This window comes from Typopeltis vanoorti, chromosome 5 (genome assembly GCF_054136105.1).
Source record: "Typopeltis vanoorti isolate ZY-2024b chromosome 5, IOZ_Tvanoo_1.0, whole genome shotgun sequence".
In the NCBI taxonomy this organism is placed as follows: Eukaryota; Metazoa; Arthropoda; class Arachnida; order Uropygi; family Thelyphonidae; genus Typopeltis; species Typopeltis vanoorti.
In genome coordinates, this window is record NC_143553.1 from 129,605,477 (window position 1) to 129,628,170 (window position 22,694).

The 22,694-nt window shown below is 34.9% G+C and overlaps 1 protein-coding gene across 3 annotated transcripts in view; it reads left to right on the forward strand.

The window, feature by feature from the left end:
• LOC150106811 (nucleoprotein TPR-like) overlaps nt 1–22,694 on the forward strand; it is an 826,699-nt gene that overhangs the window by 449,436 nt on the left and 354,569 nt on the right. For all 3 annotated transcript variants that reach the window (XM_090393327.1, XM_090393328.1, XM_090393329.1), the window contains exons 28-29: nt 4,244–4,432; nt 17,318–17,418. In XM_090393327.1, the coding sequence (XP_090249453.1) occupies nt 4,244–4,432; nt 17,318–17,418 (290 nt within the window). The remainder of the gene's footprint in view (nt 1–4,243; nt 4,433–17,317; nt 17,419–22,694) is intronic.

Below are 22,694 nucleotides of genomic sequence, written 5' to 3' on the forward strand. Positions count from 1 at the left end.
CAATTATAAACTAAAAACTTACTGAAACATAAAATAAAACTGCAGTAATGCCATCTGATATATTACAATGTTGTAATGCTGTTTACAAATTAATCTGCAACTGCAACACTTATCTCAGATTCACCATTCTCTGAAATCAAATTTGGTTGATTGTTGCAATGTTGTTATACTGACATATATTCTCTTTTTTTTTCTATATTATCTTATCTGTGCTCTTTAGTTATATTTAACTCTTACTTCACGCTTGGGCTTTCTTACTGTTGCTCACCCTCTGTAGTTCATCGAATTTATTTGTTTTACGACTTCACCAGCTAAACTACTTATTGAGTTTAAGTTTGTAAGAAATATAAACAAAGATAAACAGTTAACTTCTGACCTTTACTTTATATCAGTCGTGGCTTAAACTTATCAATGACTGCAATTTTAGCATATCATATATACATTCCCCTTATTAGTCATATATATGCAGATTCGTATTTTTCAGACTAGTGCATTGCCAAATCAGTCTCGTGTGTCACAAATCAGTTTAAACAGAACTTTATATGCAATGTTCAACTTGCATATTAGCATTCACACAATGGAATTTCAAGTCTTAGATAATTACAAGTAATTCTATCTTATAATCAAAGCATAACTTCTGGTGTTTTTACTAGTCATTATTGTCCATTAAACAAATAAACTTGTCAAGCATATGATCTGTCAACAATAACTTGCATTTAAAGCAATAAGCTTACTCTTAGATTTGGTACTTATTCATTTCCATTGATATTATTTATGCTAACGCAATTGACTGTGGAACAAACGTAGAATACGATTTGTTCGGAGTCTTGCAAATCTTTCCTTGTACTTGCGATGGATTATACATCATATTCTTTCATTCACTATAGTCCTTATTTTGTTCCTTTGTTTACATGATCTTTCTTTCTTCTAACTGTATGCCCGTTCTTTGTTTCTCCCTGTTTTCTTTGTCTTCTGTCGCTGATAGTCTTTAGCCTTCAAAGTTTATTGATGTGAGTTTTAAAAGAGGTAAACCATTAGTAGACATATCAGTACACAATAAATAATGGAAAAAACTCACGTAGAAAGATTATTTATTAGTATAATTTTCGCCTGTGTGTCACAGGCATCTTCAGTACATTAAGCTCAAAATTAAACACTAACTGACAATTCCAAAAAGCACCACCTAAGTAGCTGGCGTAAGATAACTAAAAAGGTCAATAACTTTCCTAAAAAAAAAATTAATACAATAAAAAGTTAGGAAAGATTAGCTGATTTGTAAAGTACTATCTCCCATAAAGGGGATAGACGTAAGCCGTCGGATCTGTTTAAGTTAGGAGAATGAAGTAGAGTTTCACATGTTTCTTTATAAAGGCGTTCCATGAGAAACTGACTTTTGTGAAGAACTCTTGTCTTTCTCCAATGACATTTCTTGTCATTGGAGAAAGACTAACTGATTGAATTGAATTGAATTGTGGTTCCATCCCCATTGAGCTCTCCGTGAATCCGGTGATCGATGGTTCTCCTTCACATGGCAGCAGATCCAGGGAAGGCAGCTGAAGACCATAATACATCTCTCTTTCTGATGACTGACAGTGGACCTCATATGGCTGTGGACCCAAATAAGAGACGGCGAAAACCTCAAGATGCTCTGCTTCGAGAAGCGAGAACTTGAGGTTTTCACTGTCTCTTCCCTGGGTTCACTGTCAGTCATCAGAAAGAGAGATGTATTATGATCTTCAGCTGTATTCAGATTTATTTAGTCTTGCACAGGATAAAATTGAATTTCATATTGAAAAGAATAACACGTAAGAAAGTTTTAAAGCGAATAACAGTTCAGCAGCTCTCAGATATGAACTGTAGACTAAAATACACAAAGATTATTGAAGAAAAAATGAAAGAATTTGAGAACAGGAACCAAATCTTGGAGATTTAGTGGCAAGCCTTGAAGAAAACCCTGATTGACTCAGCCAGAGAGGCATGTGGTGAGGTTGTCTGCAAGGATAGAAAAATCAGAACTCCATGGTGGACACAGGAAGTCAAAGAGGCAGTGAAGGAAAAGAAGAAAGCATATCAAAAGTTCCTGACAAATAAGTCAGCTTTTGCTCTTAGAGAATACAGAGACAAATGTAAGAAAGCGAAACACTGTGTAAAACTAGCTAAACAAAAGTCATGGAAGGACTTTGGCAAGAACATAGAAAACAAATATCAAGAAGGTGGTAAGATATTCTGGAGGTTGTTGAAGAAGCTTAGAAATGGAGGAGAGAATGCTGTAAAAGGAGTTAGAGATGATAAAGTTGACATGAAAACAGGAGAAAAAGATATCCTTGAAGTATGGAATAATTACTTCGAAAAATTGCTGAATGATACAAGCAGTGATAGCACAGTGGTAAAAAATACTCAACAGGCAAACAGTCAGGAATACATATCCATACTTGAAGTAGAAAAAGCCATCAAAGGCTTGATATGTGGAAAGGCAGCAGCAGTAGATGATATTCAACCAGAAATGATATTAGGAAAGAACTTGACATTGTTAGCATCCAGGAATGCATTAGCCGAGCTAATCTCTGGTGGTATGGTCACTTAAACAGAATGGGCAAAGAAAGATTAGCAAAACAAGTGTTCTCTGCCAGGTTGGCAGGAAAACGACCCAGAGGAAGACCAAGATATAGGTGGAGATTGATACGGTACAAAGTGCCTTAGACAATAGAAATATGAGATCTGATAATCTTGGAGTCTTGACAAGTAACAGACTGATTTGGAGGAAAATTATAGTTAGGACGTTAGTAATGATGTAAATTTTTATGTAGTACTATCATATCCTGTACACCCCTTGAGGGTACATGTCAGGAATTTGATGATGACCGTAATGAAATTATTACATACAAAGGATTTTTGGTAAGTTTTAGTAATTTTTACAAACAATGACAATTCTTAATACATATTTCTCTTTAGACAAATTTTGTAAAACAAACATGATACATCATTATTCATGTGAGATTTTACACTTCAATTTGTCTATTAATATTGACTTCATTACTGAGTTGAAGTACTAAATAAAATAAATTCTTCAAGTGAAAAAAAAAACACAGATGAAGTAATCATCCTTCCATTCAAGAATATTCTAAGTTTTTCATCTAGTATTGTGTTTAATGACAAAATTTAATCAATTATGTGTCAATTAAAAAACTTTTAATTCAAAGCCTTATTATGGATAGGTAACAGGGTCAGCTCCTTGTTTACAGAATTTAGCTTTTTCTCTTACTTGTTAAACTTCAACCTGCATATACATATAAATAATTTCCAGAATTCTACCCCTGAATGAATTGGATTCTAGGTTTTGAGCATCTGTTATATGCATGCACAGTACAGCAAAAAAAAATAAAAATAAATAAGGATCTACTAGGAACTTATGTACCATACATTCATTTCTAGACTTCATTTCAGAATACTTATCCAGCAGTGGTACTAAGAAACTAATATTATGAGGTAAGAAAATTGAAAGAATTGAAATGTGAAAGGTATCTGACTTTTGGTTTGAATGTATATATTTCATCATCATCATCATAACACTAATTATAGGTTTAGACCATATTGGTCCGTTCTGGTCTCATTATCCATCCAGTATCCTTTTTTGTGGTCTACCCTGCCTTCTCTTTCCAATTGGCTTATATTTTAGTATTTGTTTAGGATGTCGGGTGTTGGCCATTCAGTTTACATGTTCAATCCATTTTTGTTTATAATTTTTTAGTTTTTCTTCTATTGATTTTGTTTTTAGTTCTTTTAAAATGTCTTCATTCCTTTTTTGATCTAATAATGTGTATTTTGCAGTTCTTCTCATAAATCTCATTTCACTTTTTTTATTCTTTGTTTATCTTGTTTGTTTATTACCCAAATTTCACTGCCATATAATAATGTGGGCTCTGCTCAAGTATTGTATATTTTCAAGCGCGTTTCTTTTTGTACTATATTTTGGTTGAGTGTTCTATTTATCAGGCCAATAATCTGTAAAAATTTGAAAGTTTTAAATTTTGTCTTTTACTCCTTCATATGATATTTCACATTCAAGATAACTCAAAGTATTTATCTGTTCTATTATTTTATTATTAATAACTATTTTGTTCTAACTGGAGTTTGTCCACAAAATGCCATAATTATTGTTTTATCTATGGAAATTTTCATTCCAAACTGTTCTACTTGAATGTGTATATTTCACTGTACTAATCTCGTTAATTGTTTATTTCAGCTGCAGATAGTGGACTTGAAGATTCAGGAATCTGAGCAAGCATCATTACAAGCACAAGAAGTTCTTAAAAGCAAAACAGCTTCTTGGTTAGAAAGAGAAAATATTATTTTAAGCGAACAGAATTCTCTTAAGAAAAAATGTCAAGAACTTCAGAACCAGAATGACTCTCTTCACCATCAATTAGAATTGGTATTCTGCTTATCTAAAAAAAGTTTCATAATTCCTCATATGATTATTTTTTATTATCATAATTATATATACTAATATCTTTGGTTTCCTGTTATGTACCCTCAAGGATGTTCAAGCTACTATGACTTCCTCCAAGTTAGTCTTACTCGTCAGTACTTCAATATCTAACCCTTCCTCACACATTCTTGAATGCTAACAATGTCAAGTTCCTTTCTAATCTTCAATTTTAATATCTGCCATTAATGCCATCTGTTCAGATGGCATTAATGGCATCTGACATATATAAGCTTCAGTTATATATATGAATCCCCTAATTTTTCTCAGAACTCTCACATCTTTAGTCTCTGTCTTTGATCAAGTTCTTTATTTCTAACCAAACTCTCAGATCCATAACTTAAAACGAGTTTGAACACTGTCGTGTATGCTGCTATTTTGGCTGATTTCTCTCTTATTCCATGTAAATTTATTCATCTGATTCCTCGCAATACCAGCTTTGTTTATTATATTGGCTATTTTCATATTTAACCTGCCATTTTGGCTGATTTCTCTCTTATTCCATGTAAATTTATTCATCTAATTCCTCGCGTACCAGCTTTGTTTATTCTATTGGCTATTTTCATATTTAACCTGCCATTTTGGCTGATTTCTCTCTTATTCCATGTAAATTTATTCATCTAATTCCTTGCAATACCAGCTTGCTTATTCTATTGTCTATTTCCATATTTAACCTGCCATTTTCATTAAAAATTGTGCCTATATAGCTGAAATATTTTACTTGTTCTATAAGTTGCTTAAGGGTCAAAGCCAAATAACTGGGAAAAGACGTCTACACATCATCTTTCAGGAATGCAGAGAACTGTTACTGCTTCTGACCTAATGTTCTAACCTCACGTGGTGCTTCCCATTATTAATTATCCACTGAGTACCGAACGAATGAGGATGGGCTGGCAATTTGGGACTTAGCAAACCAAACTGTGCTCTCTATTGGCTCAAACCACAAATACATATAATGAAACATTTAATAATAATATTAATATAATAATTATTATTAAAAAGGGGTGCTTAAGGGTCAAAGCTGTATAACTGAGAGGAGACCTCCACATAGCCTTTAAAGTAATGTGGAGAACCGACCAGGGCTTCTGACCTAATGTCCAATCCTCACCTTCTTGTGGTGCACCCTGTTGGGTATCTATCTGGATACTGAATGGACTGGCAATTTGGGATTTAGCCAATCAAATTGTAAGTCTTATTGTCTTAAACCAAATTACAAAATGATGGTACAACATAACAAAATTTCATGCCAGCTGGGGTGTCGCCCAGTTAAACAAGGCCCCGTTGTTTTCACCATGGAACCAGAGTGAACAGTGAAAAGTCAGCTACAGGAACAAATCTGAAGAAACACCCCAACTCAACATCACCAGAGTTAAAGATCGGTCCTATCAACATAAGAAGCCAACATAAGAAACACCCCAATTCTGACCTAATGTCCAATCCTCACCTTCTTGTGGTGCACCCTGTTGGGTATCTATCTGGATACTGAATGGACTGGCAATTTGGGATTTAGCCAATCAAATTGTAAGTCTTATTGTCTTAAACCAAATTACAAAATGATGGTACAACATAACAAAATTTCATGCCAGCTGGGGTGTCGCCCAGTTAAACAAGGCCCCGTTGTTTTCACCATGGAACCAGAGTGAACAGTGAAAAGTCAGCTACAGGAACAAATCTGAAGAAACACCCCAACTCAACATCACCAGAGTTAAAGATCGGTCCTATCAACATAAGAAGCCTGAATTGCAAAGAAATGGAGCTAGCTGAAGAATTAGATAAGTACCATATTGACATAATAGGGGTGACTGAAACAAAAAAGACAAAAACTGATGAGATCTCTCTGAACAATAAATACAAAATGTTATATTCAGGCAATGACAATCAAGGAAAAGAAGGAGTAGTCATGGTATTCAACACTAAATACGAGGCTAATCTTCTTGAATAGCAGGCAGTCTCAAGTAGAGTGATGTGAGGAAATATCAGAATGGGGAACTGGACAATGAAACTTATTTGTGCCACAGAAGGTTCTACTAAGGTAGAAGTGGAGGAATTTTTTGAGGATTTAGAGAACGCATCTGACACAATGAAAAATGAAAAGTTGGTCCTTGTTGGGGATTTAAATAGCAGAGTGGGAAATGATTGTCAGACATACAAAAATATATTGGAAAAATTTGGAGAAAAGAGCAAAGCTAATAATAATGGCAAATATTTGTTGGATTTCTGCTCAGGACATGGCCTGGTTATTGCTAACACCATGTTCCAACATAAAAATGTGCACTAATTCACATGGAGAGAAGAGGCAAGAAATAAGAAAAGTCTCATTGACTATGTTATTGTTGATATTGATGTTTTCTCTTTTGTAGGACACCAGAGTGTACAGAGGATTTGAAATTGGAAGTGATAAGTATTTAGTCTTGAGCAGGATAAAATTGAATTTCATATTGAAAAGAATAACATGTAAGAAAGTTTTAAAGCGAATAAAAGTTGAGCAGCTCTCAGTTGTGAACTGTAGACTTAAATACACAAATATTATTGAAGAAAAAATGAAAGAGTTTGAGAACAGGAACCAAACTTTAGAGATTCAGTGACAAGCCTTGAAGAAAACCTTGATTGATTCAGCCAGCGAGGTATCTGGTGAGGATGTCTGCAAGGTTAGAAAAATTGATTGATTCAGCCAGATAGGTATCTGGTGAGGGTGTCTGCAAGGTTAGAACAATCAGAACTCCATGGTGGACACAGGAAGTTAAAAGAGGCAGTGAAGGAAAAGAAGAAAGCATGTCAAAAGTTCCTGGCCAATAAGTCAGCTTGTGCTCTTAGAGAATACAGAGAGAAATGTAAGAATGCTATACCCTGTGTAAAACTAGCTAAACAAAAGTCATGGGAGGACTTTGGGAGGAACATAGAAAATAAATATTAAGAAGTTGACAAAATATTTTGGATGTTGTTGGAAAAGCTTAGAAATGGAGAAAAGTGTACTGTAAAAGTAGTTAGAGATGATAAAGGTGACATGAAAACGGGAGAAAAAGATATCCTTGAAGTATGGAGTAATTACTTTGAAAAACTGCTAAATAAAACAAGCAGTGATGACAGCACAGTAGTAAAAAACACTCAACAGGCATACAGTCAGGAATACATATCCATACCTGAATTAGAAAAAGCCATCAAAGGCTTGATATGTGGAAAGGCAGCAGGAGTAGATGATATTCGATTTTGCTGAAGTATTGTGGTATAAGAGTCTTACAGTGGCTGCACTGCATAGTTTAGACAACCTGGACAGAGGGACAAATTCCCGATAATTGGAGTAGAGCTCTAATAGTACCCATATATAAAAAGGGAAATACCTCTGAATGTGAGAATTACAGAGGTATTTCCCTACTGAGTGTTCCTGGTAAGATATATGCAAGTATACTTGAGAAACTGTTGAGAAGAATTGTAGAAGAAAAGCTTGGTGAAGAACAAGCTGGGTTCAGGCCAAATAGAGGCTGTCAGGATCAGATCTTCACTTTATGACAAATAGTGGAGAAATCATGGGAATATAACAAAGATCTCTATTTAAATTTTGTAGATCTGGAAAAGGCATATTATAAGGTGCCAAGAGAGAAGCTATTCAATATGCTACAGTTATATGGTGTCAATGGGTCATTATATCAAGCAATATTTAGTCTTTATTTTAGTTGCAAGTCAGCAGTTAGAATTGAAGGAAGTATAGGAAGATGGTTTAATTTTAAATCTGGTGTGAGACAAGAATGTACAATATCCCGTCTGTTATTCATTATCTATATGGATCACATTTTTATGTGGACGATGTTATACTGATCAATAAATCCGCTACAAGTCCGCAAGATTCCCTGACTAAATTGAATAACTGTTGTAATAGATATGGTATGAAGGTCAGCATTAAAAAGAAAAAGACAATGAAAATAGGTAGAATTGTTGAAAATGTCAACTGTGTTGTGAACGGGGAACCTGTGGAACAAGTAAAACATTTCAGCTACTTAGGCACGATTTTTACTGAAGATGGTAAATTAAATATGGAAATAGACAACAGAATTAACAAAGCTGGTATGGTAGGAAGTTAATTGAATAAATTCATATGGAATAATAGAGAAATTAGTCAGAACACTAAATTAGCTGTATACAAGATAGTGTTGAAACCAGTTTTAACTTTGGATCTGAGAGCTGGGTCAGAAGTAAAACACTTGACCAAAGACTAGAGACCACAGATATGAGAATCCTGAGAAAGATTAGGGGCTTGAATAAATGGCATCAATGGCAATATCATATTAAAAACGAGAATATCAGGAAAGAAATTGATATTGTCGCCATCCATGAATGCTTTAGCAAAGCTAATCATAGGTGGTATGGTATAGGTATATATTCTGTCATTTAAACAGAATCTGCAAGGTAAGATTGGTAAAACAAGTATTCTCTGCCAGGTTTCCAGAAAAACGATCCAGAGGAAGACCAAGATATAGGTAGATCGATACGGCACAAAGTGCCTTAGACGACATAAATATAAGGTCTGATAATATTGGAGTCTTTCTTGACAAGCAACAGACTGATCTGGAGGAAAAGTGTAGATAAGATGTTAGTATTGATGTAAATTTTTCATATAGTACTATCATATCCTGTGCACCGTGGAAGGTACATGGCAGGAATTTAATGATGATGATGATGATTACAGTGGAACTCAGTTGTCGAATTTAATTCGTTCGCATAACTAATTGTTCTAAAACTGAAACCATGTTTCCATACGAATTAATGTAAAATGTATTAATCTGTTCCCGAACCCCAGATGATTGTTTATTGAAATCTTTACAATAGCACTTCATGCATAAGATCGTATACAAACATAATGAAAATGCATAAAATCTTATATAAAAAGAATAAACACAATAAATAGATAAAATGAAAATTTAATTCACTTTTAACTATACATACTGAGGAGAGTTGATGGCGTAAGTGGAAGGAGGTGAGTCCTCTTCCATGAAAACATTATTTGTATTTTTATTATTAATTTTTTTTTAAATTTATTTATTTCTGAGTATTGTACATATGGTTGATTTCGCATACCGAACTGAACTGCATGGCAAGATTCGAGACGTGAATGCCATTTTTATGTTTGGATATGATTTCTTTTTTCATAGCTATCGTGGTTCTAACAACTTTTATTTTCGCTTTGCTGCTGTCCCATGGTGGCTTAATTAATAATAATTTATGAAAAAAAAACAAAACAAAGAAAATCAAGAAAACTCTGCAGATTCGAGCAAGTGACTACACTGAACGAAGGCTGCCGCGTAACTGACGCTTTCCTGCCTTACAGCTCAACACACATAGCAAGTGGTTGCCGTTTGCCTGTTCAGAAACCGAAATTCTGTTCGGAAACCAGGGCGTTTTTTGTTCGGAAAATATGATCGAGAACAGAGCCGTTCGACAACCGAGGTTCCACTGTGTTATAAAAATCAAGTGTATATTAAATCCAGCATTATTTCAGTAAATTTTAGTAAATAATAATTTACTTTATTTAATTATTTTAGTAAATAATAATTATAATTTATAAAAATTAAAATATAATTTTATAATAATGATAATTATTGTTATTGTTTTTATTATTATTATATTCAGTTAACAGAGTTCACAGGCAAAGATTAACAAGAAACATGAAATCATTGACTTGCAAATGTTTGGTCATATCCAAAGGCCTAGCAATTGACTAGATATTGTCGTAAAATTCACATGTCCCTCAAAGTATCATTTTCTGGAGTTGGTGTTATATATCTGGCTCAACTTATACAAATTTCATAAATGTTCTTTGTGTTCCTCCTAGTGTTCCTATGATGGTTGGAACTATTGTTGCTTTCTTGCTCCAAAGTCATTGAATTTTAATTTCCAGATCCCTATACGTGGTCATTTTTTCCAACACTTTTTCTTTTACTCTGCTGCTATCCCCTGGTATTGTCACATTATTTACTGCTCATGTTGTTATTCAACTACAGTGATGTCTGACATATTATATTCAAGATGTCTATCTACCTGAATTTTAGTCTCATAATATCTTGGCATTTTCATTTTCAATAACCTTTTCAACTGTTTGTTCCCAAGGGATTTTGCAAGGAAACCATATTTTCTGCACCAACTCCTGTGTACAGCTTTTACTACCTGATCTTGCCTTTGTTTATAGTCTGGATGGGCAATCTTGCTGCAATAGCTAATTAGATGGCCCACTGTGTCTTCTTTATCTCTGCACAGATAAAGACTGCACACAAAATGAATGCAATAAAGGCAAAGATTGAAAAGATCTGTAACAGTTGGCATTTGTTATAGATCTTTTCAATCTTTGCCTTTATTGCATTCATTTTCTTGTACTTGTGCTTGTTCTTGAGCAGCAAATATCAGTTTTTCTATCTCTTTAATAATGCTGCTCTGCTGAAGCCATTTCCAAGTTAAGCGACTATCAACTTTACCCTCAATATCTTTCAAATATTGACCATAGAGTACTTTTCTCCCCAACCTTCTGATCTTTTTTTGTCTTTTCTTTTTCCTTATATTGCTTTTTGAAACTATTACATTCACTACTTTTCTTTGTAAGCTTCAGTTAATATCTCTTTGTACTTTCCTTGATATAATCATTCAATGCTCACTCTTCTTCTTCTTCTGCTGTTTGCGTCACTTGCAGAAAACCATGTCCACCACTTTTCCTGGCTATGTATAACTGATCCACATCGCTGCATAGGTGTAAGGCATGATGCACTGTCATTAATTTTTCTGTTTTTTTGATCAAGCACATGCAAATCGGCTTGTGTGTCCAGTTCTGTATATCTGTACCTGTGTATCTCTTTACAGGGATGGCCCATGTATTGATTGCTGCTATAGTATTGCCTTCATTCAACTTGAACTTTAGAACTTTTCTTACTCTTTTCAGATATTAGCACCCTGTTTTCTTTTTGACTTCTGAACTTTAAATGTCATCTGCCTCAAGAATTCCTTGATGTTCATAGGATTCAACACTATGGAAAATAATGCACATTTCTCAAGTCTAAATTCAATACAAATGTCTTCACTGAAGATCTGAACTGTATTGAGCAGTGTCTCAATTTCTGTGGATGATTTTCCATGTAGCTTGAGTTTATCCATGTATAGCAAATGAGATAGTTTTACTGCTTTCTTTGATATCCAATGCTAGCTTTCTTTAGAATTAATGTTAAGAGGAATCGATGCTAGGATGAACAATATAGGTGGTAGTGAGTTACCTTGAAAAATTCCTCTCTTCATATTCACTGTACCCAATTTATCTCTATTAATTATTGACTGAGGTTGCCAAGTGGGTATGGCAGCTTTTAGGAATTTTCTGGTGTTTTTACACTCCAAAAATTTCTAAACATTTTATAATCTATCTGTATGGCAAAGAGTTGTAATGCTTTAAACAATCCATGCTTTATATAAGTTTTTGTCTTTTCAAATTTTTCAAAATTGTTGTGTCAATTAACTGTTGGTCTTTTGTTCTTTGGATTTTCTGCAACACTCCTTTTGTTCAATAGGCAGAAGATGGGGCCATGATAAATATTGACTAATTGAAGTTGGAAGTTCAGCTAGTAACTTAATGTTATTGACAGGCAAATTATTGGGCAGTAATTACTTGGAACAACTTATTTTTCTTTGTTTTTTTTTTCTTTTCAAAATAAGAACTGTCCTAGTTGTTATCCATTCTTCAATTTAGCTTTTTGCTATGGTCACAATTCTTTGTTTTAATTCTTCTGAGACTTCAGTTATTTTTTTTTTAAATTTATTTTATTTTATTTTTTCTGAGGTTGTATCACTTTACTAAACTGCTTTAGTTTACCTTGTTTTAAATTCTTTAAATTGCTAACATTTGCTCAAAGTTGGTTTATTTTAGTTTCTAAATGTAATTTCCATTTTGGGGTTCCTCTTTTTGGTTTATTCATCTGTTTTGTATAGCCAAGTTCTCTTGCGATTACAACTGCAGCACTGTACATCAGTTCATTGGTTTCTCCAACTGTTTTTGTAGAAATTGTTTCTATTACAAAGTTGTTCAGTATTGCAATCAAATCTTACCTTGGGCTTTGTTTCATTGTCAGTAGTTGCTATCCTTCTCTGTTGTTCTGCATTTGTTCTACAATCATATGTCTCAGTTTTTATTGTGTACCATTTAAACAATCCTGGTTGTTATTATTTGGGTTATCTGATTTACCAAAGTGTTTCTTGTATAGGTCTTGCAACTGCATTTGCTTTGATTTCATGGTGATCTGTGTTTGTAATTCTTCAAGTTCATCATCAATGAAAACTTTGTTTTACAATAAATCTTTGTTGGTCCATTCCCTGCTCAATGACTCTTGTATCAGGAAATTTCTGTTTCTAAATTTCATACATTCACTTTTAGTATCCTCTTGATGCTAGATTTGAATCATAATGAACTTGCCTAATAGTCTTCTTTGCAGTTAGAGTCCATTTCTTTTGTTGTTCTCTTTCTACTTGCATTTCAGTTCTTTGCCATGGTTGCCCAGCAAGAAGAGTCTGAAACCTGTAGTCCATTTATTGCCTGATGCCCAGAAGCTATAGCACCAAACATAGTTCTTGTTGACCCTCGAGATGACCGATCCAGTCTGGATGACTTCTTTCTTCTATTCACCACTTAAAATGGGTGTGTGTGTGGGGGGGGGGGGGAAGAGTTGAAGTTCCTGATGGTGGTGCTCACAAGCACTTCCACCATGACAACGTGGTACCACCATTATTAATATTACTTTTGATAATTAGTTGTGTATGTGTTTATGCACAAGTAAATTAAGTAAATCAGTTACTAGACAATCAATAGAGAAATGCATGTTAGACATAGTGTAATGTTTTAAATACTGCTTCACACATGTAAGAGAAAACTAAATAGAATTTATTACTCCTGTGTATTTTGCCGGATATGTCATGATCTTCGTTCAGGGAGAAGTAGAAGGATTGGTAATATCTAAATTATGAATACAAGAACGAGTCGCAAAGCATGCGTATAATATCATGTGCCTCGTCACAGCTATACAAGTAGAAGGAAACACTGTAAGAGTTGATTGAAGTGGGGATAGATGTATAATCAACTAATTATAACATATAAACAGTTAACAGCAATTACCTATGACTTTGCTACTTTGAACAGACTGGCCATTCTGCTATGATTAGAATCTGAAGGTTCAAGGCCTTGGTTCTCATGCCATCGACACTAGCACTAGAACCATACCAAGATGCAAAACTACAGGAGTTCAATTGTGTGAAGCCTTACATCACCAACCTAATCTTAATCCAATAGACTGTATGCCTGTCACTAAGTTTTGGGAAGTGATTGCTGTTAATTTGTAATTTTTTTAAATTAATTATACATATATAATCTACTCACTTCTCTGAACTCTAATAGTGTCCCGTTCCTACTTGTACAACTTTGACTGAGACATGTAATATTATATGTATGCTATAACTCGTTCTTATATTCATCATTTGGATGTTGTTACCAGTTTTTCTGCCTTCTCCCTGAATAAACACTCATAATATATTGAGGTAAATATATAGAAGTAATAAATTTTATTTAGTTTTCTCTTAAGTGTGTGAAGCTGTTATTTTAAACATTATGCTAAATAAATAAATAGCTAAAACAACTAGAATAATAGAAATACAAATATCATGGATTCAGATATTATTTACAATGTTTACTAAGTTTGTCAGTTATAGATTTGCTCTCTCTCTCTCTCTCTCTCTCTGTGTGTGTGTGTGTGTTTATTTGTAAGGCAAGGATCTCTATTCCTGTTTTCATTTAGATGGCAAGTATATGTGATTCTTGTTATGTGCAGGTAGGACAGATCATCTGCATATCATTCAGGGAGATCATTAGAAATTTTATTCAAATTAAAGGTGTTTGTAAACCATTTGTTACTTGTGAAAATTGTTTTGTCATTAGCAAAATCTAAGTTGTAACAACAATAATGGAATGTATATTTTGTTTTTGTTATCAATTTATTTTTTATTATTATCTGAGTGGTATATAATATGGAATGTGTACTATAGAGGCATAACACGGAACTTTTTTCAAGCTCTTTCAGAACTTGTGTAGGTATAATGATGGTTAGTAATGGTTATCATCTGAAGACATTGACATGCATCCATCCATACCTGCAGGGATTCAAATGCGTGATCCATGTGTTTGAGAAGCTGATAGGCTATCAGTGTGGTCTTCCAGGCTGCACGTCATCTCTTTATAGTAAACACTATTATATAGTCAATTCTCACTATAGCTAACTTGTACGAATCATATAAATGGTTCATTATAGTGATGGATTGCTATAGGGAATTTCCTTGAAATAGCAATATGCGTATAGAACTTGGATCAGAACTTGTGTTTGTTATAATGAGAGTTGATTGCAGCAAACTACTGAAAAAATTGCATAGACCCAATGCATGCAAAATAACTAGCACACTACTGAGATAAAGAGCCAATAGGCTTCACTTCTGTGAAGTAAGTTTATTCAAATTAAGTGGATATTGAATCCAACATTATTTCTTAGCCGAATAAGAAACTCAAAGATAGAAAATCTATCTAAGAGTTTCATGCTGAATATAGAAAACTATAAAATTTCAGTGAGTCTAATTCTACAGTAATTTATTAATGCACCTTTTGGCGATTCGTACAATAAAGAAATAAGCTCTGCACTACTACACCTCAGTATTTACACTTGGGGCTATCTACCTACTCACCGATGAGACCTCAAAAAAGGTCGAAACCAGTCCCATAATGTATAACAGCATACATCTCCTAGGAGTTGTGTTGTACATTATGGGAAAATACTAAGGACAGTGATTGGAGCTTACTCCACCTTTACTACGAGTTGCCCCAGCATGTACCAGGTGTTGGCTTACGCTTGGACTCGCCGAACTTTTATAGTTTTCTATATTCGTCATTAAACTCTTAGATAGATTTTCTATCTTTGAGTTTCTTATTCGGCTAAGAAATAATATTGGATTCAATATCGACTTAATTTGAATTAACTAGCACATTATTTCTTTATGTTATAGCAAGGTGTCTGCTATAACAAACTAGTCCTGTTGCCAGAGTTTTTTTTTTTTTTTACTGTACCTATTTTTTATTTTTTTTTTCTTAAATCTCAAATTTCATTTTCTTAAATGAACCAAATCATGAGAAGGTATTTAAGTGCTATGCTGACATGGTTGTTATAAATTGAAATTTATTTACTTCAAAAGGAAAAGCTGAAATAACATAATTTGAGTAGCTGTTTCTATATTCTGCTTGCTCTGTTATTTCTTATTTCTGAAATTCTGAGACATGTGCATAATAGAATAGATTTTTGAGGCTTTATTGAGTTATTTACAATATTGATTGTAAGCCATTGACAGTAGCTTGAATATTTTCCTCATGAAGAGTAAATGGACCCTGGCTATCTATAATTCTCAACAACAACAGCAACAAAAAACCACTAAGGCTAATATGACTAATAAGAACAACATTCCAGTAAGCCTCACTTAATACGAATGTAGAGGCAGCTGCCTATCTGACAGCCAGTCAAATCTCTTATGCTACATCTACCTTTGTCCTGCCACAGATATATCTCGGGATGACCTTGATGATGTCATATTGCAGATACCAACCCCCTTATTTTAATGGATGCAACACTTTGGGGCAATTCCCGAACTAACATCAGTGGAAGAATTGTTGAGTGTATGCTTCATGACAACGATATGTACCCATATGCCTACCCAAACATTCACTGCCATTGACTTAACTTCCTACTATCCTCTCTGTTCCACTATTCAAGTGAGAAACTGAAGACCGCTTATTTGGGAGTGATCATGTTCCCATGATATCCACCTTTTTACTTGAACAACCATAAACTGTATCATAGATATCACAATAGAAAATTGAGCAAGATGACTGGCCCACCTTGACTTTAACAGAATTCAATTTTACAACATACAGCTCACCTCCTATCAGTGATGTAGTGAACCGACAGTGTATTACACAAGCTGCAACTACTGCAATTCCTAAAACATATAGTGGGTTTCTACATTTTTTTATGCCATGGTGAAATGATGATTGCATAGCAGCTGAAGAAGCTCAGAAGTGAGCATGGAGTAACTTCTGCAGATACTCAAATAAGATATCAAGAAGAACAAATCTCATTGCCTCCTAATGTGCTTGTGTAGAAGCAAGACACATCCTTCATCAGCCTAAAGAAATCCTGGATCTGCTAAACATCTTTAACAAAAGCAACCAACAGAAAAGTTTGGGACAAAATCCAGAAAATAAAGTGCAGACAGACCACTCACCAGCTCCTTGAACACAATGGTTACACAGTTGGTGATCCAACTGCACACTTGCTGATACAGTCTGGGAGATTTTTTGCTAAAATATTACCAGTATCTTCTTATTCCACTGAGTTCCTTGCCCAAAAATGCAAAACTGATAAATAACAAATTCTTTTTTTTTTCTTTTCTTTTTAAGCTTTTTCATCAACCTCCAGAACATTCATTTTGTCACCTTTCCGATGTTAAGTTCTGATATTCTCCGAAATCTCCCCAGAGCTTTTGTTTAGCCTCTTTTCTTTTGCATATTGCTTGCTTTCTTACATTTTTCTCCTTATCTTAGCAAGTACATCACATGCTGATCTACTTGTTAGGAATTGGTAATATTGGCTAGGATGCCAATATTCTTTTCAATGACTGCCTCTCTTATTTTCTTAGTTTTGTAATGTTTATATAAATATATGGCTGTTGTACTTCACGCTTGTGTATGTGTGTATAAACGTGTAATAGCAATATTATGATTTACAGATGGGTACTCAAATGGCTGCCATTCATCCAAAAACATGGGAAGATGATACTGCTGAGATTGCTGATACTAAGGGTACTCAAAAACTCTTGGAAGTAATCAAGTAAGTTGCCCTTAAATTGTCTCTTAGTAATCTTGTTGTAAGAATATAATTATACAGTTAGTCTCATATATTGAAGTCTGTGTCAAATTTTCAAAAAAAAATAAATATGCAAAAATAATATTTTTAAAAATTGTCCTTTTACAATCTTGACCATTGATTGATCTCCAATGTTTTCTGGGAAAAAGAAAAATCTTATATTTCCATCAAAGCAGTCATGTAAACAGACGAAGTTACAGGTTTCTTGAAACCTGAATTTGTCCAAGAGAAACGTTTTCACAAGGAGAAGGTCACCACATATTGTGTGGTTTCTGGCCCTGGCATAATTGGGCCCTACTTCATTGAAGAGGATAGTGTAACCATGACCTTAATAATGAATGCTACATCGAGGATGTGTTGGTTCTGTTCACCCAAGATTTATATTAATGTATCGTGCAATAAAAAACATTCCATTGTGTGCACAGGTATTCCAACAGGGTGGTGCAACCTGTTGCACATCACATAGTTCTAGAGCTTATTTATCAGAACATTTCCCTGGGAGGCTCACTTTGAGGTTCACAGAATTTCCATACCTCTTCACGTTCTCTTGATCTGACATCTTGATGCCTTTGTTTGGGATATGTTGAAGGAATGGTTATTCCACAATGATTTGCCTTAACACACTAAGCGACAAAATTACATGATATGTCCAACATATGTCCCAACCTTTGTTCTCCAAGATGACAGAGAACCTTCACATGCACTATGAAACTGTCTTGAAAGACAAGGTGTCCATTTCAAGCACATAATTTACTGTTGTTAATGCTTTATTTGACCAAGATTCCACCAATAGTTGTGAATGTGCATATCACCAGGTGTAAACATATATTTCTTTGTTACTAAACTCGTTTACTCCATAAAGGCAAAAACGGATTATGAAAGGAAATTAGCCATGCAAGGTAAAGAGATTCCCAAACAGTTCTTTCAGTATGCTGCTAGTAAAAGAAAAATTGTACACGGCAGAATGATTTTAAGGAACGCCGATGGTAGGGAGGTCACTGAATCAGTCGATATAGTGGAATTACTGAGTGAGCACTTTGTAAGAGAATATCATCCAGGTGGTGATGTTGAAGGAATGAAGGAACCATTAGTTTATATGGCAATTGTGGTGAATGAAGTGGAGGTGAATAGTCTATTACAGAACCTTAATGTGAATACATCTGTGGGATTGGATGGTATATCAGCATGGGTCTTACGTGAAGCGACTAAAGAATTATCAGTGCCCTTGACCTTATTGTTTAATCTGAGTCTTAGGTCTGGTTTAGTCCCGAAGGTGTGGAAAGGTAAAATAGTTTCACTGCATAAAGGAGGATCCAAGACTACTGTTGCAAATTACCAACCGATCAGCATATCAGGAGTCGTTGGGCTTGGAGAAAGTATTCAAGAGTAAAATACAGGAATGGATTGATGAAAATGTGATACTGTATGGGGGACAACATGGTTTTGTGAAGGTAGATCATGCTTCAGTAACTTGCTCGGGTTTTATAACACATTGACGGCTGAACTGGATAAGGGTAATGGATTTACAGTGATACTGCTGGACTTGGCTAAGGTCTTTGACAGGATATCACATGGAAGTCTAATCTGTAAACTGCAACATATGGGAATGGATATAGGGTTGGTGAGATGGATAGGTGGGTGGTTGATGGAGAGATACCAGAGATTAGTTTACTTAGGAGTAGAGTCCAAAAGATGACCTGTGACTAGTGGTGTGTTGCAGGGTTCTGTTCTTGGACCAATGCTGTTTAATTTGTTGATCAATGATATAGCAAAGGATCTGAGAGGAACGGTTCATTTGTTCGCTAATGATGCTAAGTTGGGTAGGGCAATAGTGAATGCAGATGTCAAAATTTTGCAGGATGATTTGGATAGATTGGAGGTATGGGCTAAGGAGAATGGATGTCAATTCAATGTGGCAGAATGTAAGGTTATACATTTTGCAGTGAAAAGATTAGCAGCAGTATATCATATTGGTGGAACTGTACTCCAGGAACTTGGGAGTGTTGGTGGATAGGGAGTTGATGTTTAGGGGGCACATTGCCAAAGTGGCTAAATCAGCTCATCAAATCACTTGGATGCTGAAGAATACTTTGATAAGCAAGTTATTGTTCCTCTGTATCGAGCCTTGATAAGACCCCATCTTGATTACTGTGCCCAGATCTGGTCACCTAGGTTTCTTCTTGATGGGGAGGAGGTTGAGAGGATCCAGAGGCGAGTGATCAAGATGATAGCAGGTCTATACTTATGGATCCGAGAGCTGGGTCAGAAGTAAAACACTTGACCAAAGACTAGAGACCGCAGATATGAGAGTCCTGAGAAAGATTAGAGGCGTGAACAGATGGCATCAATGGCAATATCATATTAAAAATGAGGATATTAGGAAAGACCTTGACATTGTCAGCATCCAGGAATGCATTAGCAGAGCTAATCTCAGATGGTATGGTCACTTAAATAAAATGGGAGAGGAAAGATTAGCAAAACAAGTGTTCTCTGCCAGGTTGGCAGGAAAACGACCCAGAGGAAGACCAAGATATAGGTGGATTGATACGGTACAAAGTGCCTTAGACGATAGAAATATAAGATCTGATAATGTTGGCGTGATGACAAGTAACAGGCTGATTTGGAGGAAAATTGTAGATAGGAAATTAATAATGATGTAATTTTTTTTTTTTTTTTTTTTTTTTTTTTTTTTTTTTTTTTTTTTTTTTTTCATGTAGTACTATCATATCCTGTGCACCCCTTGAGGGTACATGGCAGGAATTTGATGATGATGATGATGATGGAATGAACCTTATGAAAACAGGTTGAAGATTTGTGGGTTGCAGAAAAGGGAAGATATGATTGAGACATTCAAATTGCTGAAGGGTTTCTATCTATTTTTGAGAACTGGGCTGGTGGTGGGAGGACTAGGGGACATCCATGGAAGCTGGGTAAGAGCTCTAACACCCTTACAGTCTCCTTAGTAAGGGGTTAGAGCTGGGTTTTTTACTTTTAGAGTGGTGAATGAGTGGAACAATTTGCCAGAGTCTGTGTGGGTGCTATGACGGTGAATGAGTTCAAGGCAAAGTATGATAGATACTGTGTGAATGTCGAACAGTTGTGATGGACTTGATGTTTAGGGGCTCCCTCAATGAGTCTAAGGACTCCTTGGAGTTGCCCATAATAATAATAATAACATATATAGTTGTATTTAGTCAGTACTTTTGTACCATATTGTTCTCTTCCGCATTGAAATATTATCTGCTGCTCAGGCAACGATCACGTCTCACAAAGCAGTTTATGTTTATTACTTTTTTTTTTTAATATGAGGTGTGGGTTTACATTTTTTTCAAGCAAGTTGAATATGCAATTGCTTAGTTTTATTTAATTGTATGGTTACAACAGTGCATAAAAGATAAACAGGAGAAACTGGCTGGAAGGAGAATTGGATTACCTCCAGGAGTTATGGACATCTTTGTCACAGTACTGTTACAGTTACATTACTGTTTTAGCTCTCCTGTGAATCAAACACTACTTTGAGACTAATCAGCTGAAATAATCATTGGAATCAGATCTTTGAATCTTCACACAACATACTAACCATAATGTATGCACCCCAAGGTAAAAATTCATCCTGTCTGAAGTCAGAAATCCCAACTTTGCACTCAGGATATAGTACATCCCACAACAGCTGCAAAAATCAAAATCCAATTTAGTCATAGACAGGACCAAATGCAACAAAAATATAATTTATGTGTTTAATGTGGTATATTCTCTCTCTCTCTCTCTCACACACACACACACACACACACAGAGAGAGAGAGGCCCACAGGTCACAAAGGAATTTAAACATTTAATAATATTTTTATTATTTTTTTTTGTTATAATGAAATATAGAACCTAGAGATTTTTTTAAATTTTGCTGTGGAGATTTTTCATTGTCCACACCACTAGAGTCACAATAAACTCTTAAGGGCTCATTTTCGGTGAACAAATGATTTCGCTAAGATCTGAAATTAATAGTCTATCGTGTTCTCCATATTTGCTGGCTCCCATCTTCTTCCTGTGGGGGTTACTTTAAGCAAACGTTGTATGTGAATAAGCCCCAGACATTCCAACATCTGATGGAAAATATTCGTGCAGAAATTATGGCGTTCCAGCTTAGAAACATTAACAGCTGTAGTGGAACATACTTTAGAAAGTGTCGTCATTGTGGAGCCAAAAATGAATGGCATTTACTTGATGTAGTTTTTCATAACTAATAAAAAAAAAAAACCTCCAGGTTCTGCATTTCATTATAACAAAATATCATCATCATCATCATCAAATTCCTGCCATGTACCCTCAAGGGGTGTACAGGATATGACAGTACTACATGAAAAATTTACATCATTACTAACTTCCTATCTACAATTTTCCTCCAAATCAGTCTGTTACTTGTCAAGACTCCAACATTATCAGATCTTTTATTTCTATCGTCTAACACACTTTGTACCGTATCAATCCACCTATATCTTGGTCTTCCTCTGGGTCTTTTCCTGCCAACCTGGCAGAGAACACTTGTTTTGCTAATCTTTCCTCTCCCATTCTATTTAAGTGACCATACCACCTGAGATTAGCTCTGCTAATGCATTCCTGGATGCTGACAATGTCAAGTTCTTTCCTAATATCCTCATTTTTAATATGATATTGCCATTGATGCCATCTGTTCACGCCTCTAATCTTTCTCAGGACTCTCATATCTGCGGTCTCTAGTCTTTGGTCAAGTGTTTTACTTCTGATCCAGCTCTCAGATCCATAAGTTAAAACTGGTTTGAACACTGTCTTGTATACAGCTAATTTAGTGTTCCGACTAATTTCTCTCTTATTCCATATTAATTTATTCAATTGACTTCCCACCATACCAGCTTTGCTGATTCTGTTGTCTATTTCTATATTTAATTTACCATCTTCAGTAAAAATTGTGCCTAAGTAGCTGAAATGTTTTACTTGTTCCACAGGTTCTCCATTCACAACACAGTTGACATTTTCAATGATTCTGCCTATTTTCATTGTCTTTGTCTTTTTATTGCTGACCTTCATCCCATATCTATTACAACAGCTATTCAATTTAGTCAGATATTCTTGCAGACTTTTAGCGGATTTATTTAGAAGTATAACGTCATCCGCATAAAGCAAAGAGCTGACATTAACCTCTCCAATTTTGATATCAGGTTTAATACCACTTTCCTTCATAATGTGATCCATATATATAATGAATA